The sequence below is a fragment of the Vespula pensylvanica genome, chromosome 6 (assembly GCF_014466175.1).
Source record: "Vespula pensylvanica isolate Volc-1 chromosome 6, ASM1446617v1, whole genome shotgun sequence".
Classification (NCBI taxonomy): domain Eukaryota; kingdom Metazoa; phylum Arthropoda; class Insecta; order Hymenoptera; family Vespidae; genus Vespula; species Vespula pensylvanica.
Genome location: NC_057690.1, coordinates 2,721,029 through 2,727,772, shown reverse-complemented (window position 1 = coordinate 2,727,772; position 6,744 = coordinate 2,721,029). Strand labels below are relative to the sequence as shown.

The window sequence follows — 6,744 nt, the reverse complement described above, 5'->3', positions numbered from 1 at the left end:
GTACCGTGTACTTCACCGTGGGCTCTGATTAAATGTTACCCGCCGTCTCTTTCTCTCTCTCTCTCTCTCTCTCTCTCTTTCACCCTTTCTTCATCTTCTTCTTCCTTGTTTTCTTCCTTATTCGACGACTCTTTCTCTCCTTCCCTTGATCTTTCTCTTTTTCTCTGTTTCTTTTTTTCTTCCTTTCGGATTCGTGTGTTCCCACAGTTCACACACGTGTACAGATACCAAAGGATCTTCGATCCTATAGCTTCTGTATGTCTCAGAACCTCTTGTTACTACAATACTACTGTACCGTTGATGATACTGTTAGCGCAAGATTCAGAAGAAAGTTCAATCATACATGTAACTATGTATATTATCTCCCTCGTCTCTAAATACCGAAAAAGGGAGTCTGCGTCAATGATCATGTCGATGACGATAAGTTATGCAAATACGCGTCTCAGCGGGTGTCACTTTAATGGCAAGACCGTAGGTTTGGGTCCTACGATCAACGCAAAACACGCATCTTTCAGTCGTGGATACGCAAAGGGCAGAGTCTCAGAAGGGTAAGACTCCATGCAGGCCTTTCTTCGTTGAACGAGAGAGAAAGACGAAGAAAGAAAAAGAAAAAAAAAAACAGTCTCAGCAAGCAGTACAGCAGGCAGTATATCACGTTGCAAGGATAAGTTTTTGATCGGGCTCTGCTATACGGATGACTCCCTGCTGCTTGACCTCATCACGCTACGCTATGGGGGTCTTTATAAACCAGCATCGACTCCGAGTATCCTAATCACCTTTTGTCTTAAGCCTGCCAAACTCACCTTTGCCGGGGACCTCGTTCTAACCGATAAGAGTCTGCGAACGTGGCCGATTAACTCGTTCTCGATCTCTCATCTCGAATAAAACTACTTCTATTTTTAATTATATTTAATTACGATTCTATTTCAAGTCCCATCGATTTCCCTCGATCGTATCGATTTGTGAAAAACGAAATTTCTCGAAGTTCCATTGTCAACTACATTCACCTCGAAACATCAAGCAAATTGCATAAAGGTGTAAAGATTTTTCGAGGTTATTATTAATAAACAGAGAAATGTCCGAAAGCACGTGGATACCATGTTGGACGCGCGGTGAAAAGATTCAAGAAATGGTTTGGATAGGCAAAGATATTCTTGCTTGGTCCAGTGGAGTTCACATAACGTTCTTTCACATTAATCAGAAAAAACGATTTATAAAACGTTGTTCAAATCAAAATACGGGCGATGGTGTCTGCCGTCTCTCAGCACATCCTACGATTCAAATCTTTGCGTTTTCTGAGAAATCCCTCAAACCTAGAATCCTTATTTTCGCTTATCCTTCGTTAAATAAGATTTCCGAATGCGTACAAGGATCTATAAACGGATATTCGGCTATTGCCTTCACTGCAACCGATTATCTCGTGTCAATGGGTTATTACCCTCATTTTGAAATGATTCTCTGGTGTTGGAGAACTGGTGAAAAAATTATGAATGTTAACACGCGTATGCCCAATGACATTGAACAGATACTTAGAATCAATCAAACTGGTCCAACGCTTATAGCTCAATTGGGCAAAACTTGTGGCGAATTGTTCATTTGGAGTTTCGATGTAATCAGCAAGTCTTACATTCTCAAAGGTATGTAACTAGATTTGATTCCTCCGATGTGCATTTTTAATTTTATAAGATTGAGAATGTACAGTACAGATCACGAGATAAAACTACCAAAAAATGAGCTGATACGTTGGATAGATTGGTGTCCTTTAGCAGGTGATCCTATATTGGCGATAACTGATCACGACGGACATATATATTTGAGTAATGAGGATGGCACGAATGTGTATCTTATCGTTCACTCACAACATTGTGGGTTATGCGAAGATTATGAAATGCCAAGTATTTGTTGGTATCGTGATGGAATAATCTTGAAGACTACATTTTGCGAATTATGCTATTATAAAAAATATATTAATACTGATGTTTGGAATAAAGAGTGGTACGTGCTTTTCATAATTAAAAAACGTTCGAACTTGTATTTGTTTTATGTCCTGATCAACAGGTGTATTAAATCTACGAAAAAACCTTATATGTTGATAGCATCTCCTTTAAAGAACGATTGGTTGTTTTATTACACTCTCGAAGGATATTTGATACAAATTGAATTTTTGGAGAGTCATAGAAAACCGTTGATAAAAGAATACTATTATCACGGTGCTAATTATCGGTACATTGATTTTATATATCCTTGGTGTCATCACGCTGTAGTAATCAGCGACAATTCTAAGGACTTAGCAGTATTAGAGTGCAATACTGGAGTAGAAATAGCAAGGATCTCTCCAGAAACGATCGGTGATATTTCTTGTCAAGCTTCTCATCCAGATTATCCTCTTATCGTGTTAACCACTAACGAGGGTGAAGTACTTTTCATATGTATGAATAATCCAAAGAATCCTGAGATTATCGTAAACATGAGACTACATAAAAAGGCGTTGAACTTAATAAAATTTTCTTCGTCCGGAAGGTTTGATATAATTTTGATCGAAAATATTTCTTTAATCCGTCAAATTTGTTTTATAACAGGTCCCTAGTCGTCAGCGATACAAAATCTGGTAATTGTTTTTGCATCAGCCTGAAAAACACTTCGTATACGGTGGTAGGTCAAGTTCGTGTAAAAAAAGTAATTACCGATGTGTTGCTGTGTGATACTCAAAAGGGATTTAGAATATACGTTATACCCGTTACATCGATGGAATATTTCGTCGGAGAACAAGTTTTCGTTTATAATGTGTCGAAGAAGCAAGTTCAAATGAAAGAGTATATCGGAATATTAAATTTACACAGTCGTTTTCGTAATTTGTACAACGTACCAGGAAATTATCAGTTGGTAGTGGGTACACCATATCTCACACGACAACTTCAAATATTAAAACTATTAGAAACAACATCGAAAGAGATCGAAATCGTTAGGACAAAGTCAACGAATCATTATTTTCGATGTGCTCATCTTTTCACCGATCGTAATTGGCTAACGACGACCGCGTACGATGGTGTGATCATTGTCAGGAATAAGACAATAAGTGAAATAGTAGCGGTCATAATGACACATCATAGGTATGACTTTGGATCTGTGAAAGGTCTAGTTAACTCTAGTGCTAACTTAGCTGTTGTCCTTGGTCACGATGGGTCGTTAATCGCAATGAAGAAAGTGGAGCAAGTGGTAAAATTAATATTATTTTAATCGGTCGTCTATCGAAATTAAGTAAAACTTTTTTCATTTAGCGTAGGCCGATCAGCAAGAAGATATCACAAAGAAATTATATCTCGTTAATGATTCCGAATCCGAGAAAGAGAAAAAAAGGGTATATGATGATTATGCTAGCTTGAATCAATCGTTAGTAAATCTACTGAATCCAGCCAAGCGAAGATTAAATAAATTCGAAGAGGAGATCGATTTGACCTGGGTCGAGTGGATAGCAAAGGAAAAATTAGAGGCAGAAGAAACTGCATGTGCTGAGGAAAGAACAAGCATAATGAAGGACTTCTTGATTCTGAAGAACGACGTCGTAGAACTGCTGAATAAGAACGAAATCGTTCCGGAGCTGGAGAGGTTACCGGTGTCGGCTTTCGACCTCGACAAGGTCGAGCGCGAACACGCGATGAAAGTAGCGAAGAACGCTCGAGAAGATAAGCGACTGGAGTACGAGTTTGAATGCAGTTCTATGGACCACATTGCCGATTGGATCAAAAAAACTTATTGGGATTCTCAGAAGATTCTTGCTAAATCGATCTTTTCGATATTGAATTCTCTCGAAGTGACGAATTTTTCATCCGTTCTTGAAAACCCGGAAGTTAAAGAAGCCATCGAGTACGCGGAATTTCAAAAAACCTTTCTCAATAGTATCGCTAAAGCGAATTATTTTCAATTTTGGAAAATGTACACCGAATCTCAGCTTGAACTCTCATTAGTTGATCCTTTAAAATTGGATCGCGAAGAAAGGATAAAATTGGGCGAACTCTTGGAAGATGAGGAACGTGAGATCGACGAGGAAAAACTGGCAGAGGAAAGGGCTTTCGAAGGTAGAAAACCGACAGATTGGAACGCATCGATTGGATCTTTCGTATTAATACTTAACGTCCATCTCTTTCGTTTTGTTCAAAGGTATGACGGGCTACCGGTTCATCGAGCAATCCCCTTATTATTATCCGCAGATGGAATGTTATGGGTTCGGTCAGGTGATACTGAATAATCATTACCTGATGGACGATTGCAACAAACTCCGATCTTACTTCAATAAGATTTTTAATGAGATTTATGAGAATAAGGAACGCGAAATGAAAGTGATACAAGATAAAATCAACAGGATACATTACATTGATTCTGAATTAAAAATCATGTTCAATAAATCGATACCACGTGTGCCTTTGGTACCCACGTGGCACATTAAGGTATAAAAATCATTTAGTTTTGGAGAGATCAAAAATATTTCATTCGAATTATCAAATTAGGAAAAACCTGAGGAAGTCATACGAGTTTTGGATAGCGAAGTGAAGGTCAAACCTTACATTTCACCGTCGCTACAAGAAATTTTAGATAAACAGGAAGCCGAAGCCGAAAGGATTAGACAATTGTTGCTAGCCGATGATTTCCGAGAGCGCGCACTGATGGCAATGATGGATGGTGTGTTAGAGGTTCGATGGGAAGACATTATTAAGAAAGACATACCAAAACCCGAGTGCATGCTGATCAAAAAGCCAGAGGATTACACAGCTGAAGATATTCGGGCAGTTAACAAGTATGAAGACGACGTTAAGAATCGTTTGGAAGAACGAGAACATTACAAAAGGATATTACAAGCTGATTATGTGAAATTGGAATCTTCTTTGCAAGAAGGCATTGATAAATTTAATGCCAAATTAGACGAAGTATTTCTGGTTTGTAAAGGAACTAATATATTAACGATTTTTATTATAAAATTATTAGTTGAATTTCATATAACATTATCCTGATAACATTTTAGTTGAGAATGAAATTGGAAGCTGCGATAAAACAAATGGAACTTCATTACGTACGCGGTCGTATACGAAATTACAATCGCGTCAAGAATATTGAAAGCTACGAGAAGGTGAGAAATAAAATTAAGGAGAATGAAACGTTGGAGATGACGCTTAAAAAGGAATTGGAATCTTTCGAAAATGTTCAGAAGAGTCTGTTAAGTCCATTGGAAGCAATGTTCAATCGCGAAAAAATATTGAACAAGAATTTCAGATTAGAATTTCCGTCTTTGGGAAAATCATCCGTGGAACTTATCTTACGTCAGTATAAGCGTCGACCGAAAACGAGTTTGAAAAACGTCAATATGTCTGATTTACTCGATCTTGGTAAATGCGTTTTGAACCGAATAAAATTGGTCTATTTGCCAAGGATATGCACCGAATATTTGAAATTACTGGACGAATTGGACGTACGACCAAGCACATTGCCATCTTTGATAGAAGATTCTATCTGGGAACATTTAACGCGAATTCGACGTCAGCGAATCGATTTGGAATTGAGAATAAAGGCTCAACAGGCTGAGATAAATCAGGCGGAGAAGATAGTACGTGCCTACGGCGTGAAAGTGAAGAATTGTCAACATAGAACACGCGAAATGAGAAAAGTATTAAGTAAAATGAAAGAAGATAGAAGGATGTTCGATGTGAACACCGAGATTCAGTTGGTCATGAGATTGGGCCAGGTGGAGATAGATTTACATGGTCGTTGCGAGGACACCTTGAACGCGATCTTTATACCTAGAAAAGTGGTCGATGATGTGAACGTTTTGATCGCAGAGGCGGGAGAACGTAAACTAAAGGCAGTGGAGCATACGATCAGTTTTCAAAAGACAGTTCGAAACAAAGAATGGGAGCATCGTGCTTTGAAGATGCGAATCGAAGATCTCAAAGACGATCTACACTTCGTCGAGGGCACCAACCTCACCAGGGAAATACAGATATACTTGAAACGAAAGGCCAAAAATTTGAGGGAGGATAGAACTGCCCAACGTTTGGAAAGGGAACTCGAGATGCTGCAGAATTATTTTGGCAAGAGTCTCAATGAATGGGCCGAGAAACTCAAAGAGGTCGATAAAAAGATCGAGACTATCAAGAAGAAAAACGATTTTCTCGATCGCATGATCGTGAACATGAACGTGGTGAGGTGCAAGATGGAGTACAGCCGTGATCTTATCGGTGAGGATAGGCAATGTCGGTACGTGGACCGGAAGATACAAATTCTTATGAAGAGATCCAATCTGATCAAGAAACTTCAAGATAATTATACCGAGCTCTTGGCTCTGCAGACAGAACACGAGCTATTACGATTGCGACGTTATCCGGCGTTGAAATTCTTTAGAAGACTCGACGATTCCGACGATAACAAGAAGCCCTGTTGAAACGTTGATCACTCTTATTCGACATATACTCGATTTCACGCCATCGTTATGATTTTCCTATTGGTTCGCAAAAGCCGTTTACTTGTTTCTTATAAAAACGAGATTTCATCGTTTTATATCAAAGATCAATATATAAACCTTTCGAAAAATATCACATAGCATTAATTGTAACGCGGAGCAATTTAATTATGGTTAAGATAAACGTTATCGAATAACGAGAACTTTTCTACTTGGCTAAATTACAATCCATACTCTTAGCCAGGGATTTAATCGTCCAAGTTTTCCAACGTCTTACAAAGGACAAGCGGCAATTT

At 38.5% G+C, this 6,744-nt stretch overlaps 1 protein-coding gene across 1 annotated transcript; it reads left to right on the top strand.

Moving 5' to 3' along the window:
* Positions 1 to 408: 408 nt before the first annotated feature.
* LOC122630159 (cilia- and flagella-associated protein 43-like) lies at positions 409 to 6,431 on the top strand. Its single transcript, XM_043814343.1, has 9 exons — positions 409 to 548; positions 1,072 to 1,637; positions 1,707 to 1,995; positions 2,059 to 2,520; positions 2,580 to 3,216; positions 3,284 to 4,076; positions 4,159 to 4,445; positions 4,506 to 4,931; positions 5,018 to 6,431. Exons 1-9 carry the CDS (start codon positions 409 to 411, stop codon positions 6,428 to 6,430), a joined length of 5,013 nt encoding a protein of 1,670 aa, XP_043670278.1. The 3' UTR covers position 6,431.
* Positions 6,432 to 6,744: the final 313 nt, after the last annotated feature.

What these genes read in the sequence shown, in the direction of transcription:
- LOC122630159 (XM_043814343.1), top strand. Translation starts at nt 409, where the DNA reads ATGTCGATGACGATAAGTTATGCAAATACGCGTCTCAGCGGGTGTCAC. An exon ending in GATGTTTGGAATAAAGAGTG is followed by an intron (nt 1,996 to 2,058) that starts GTACGTGCTTTT and finishes CCTGATCAACAG; the next exon opens with GTGTATTAAATCTACGAAAA. An exon ending in TGAAGAAAGTGGAGCAAGTG is followed by an intron (nt 3,217 to 3,283) that starts GTAAAATTAATA and finishes CATTTAGCGTAG; the next exon opens with GCCGATCAGCAAGAAGATAT.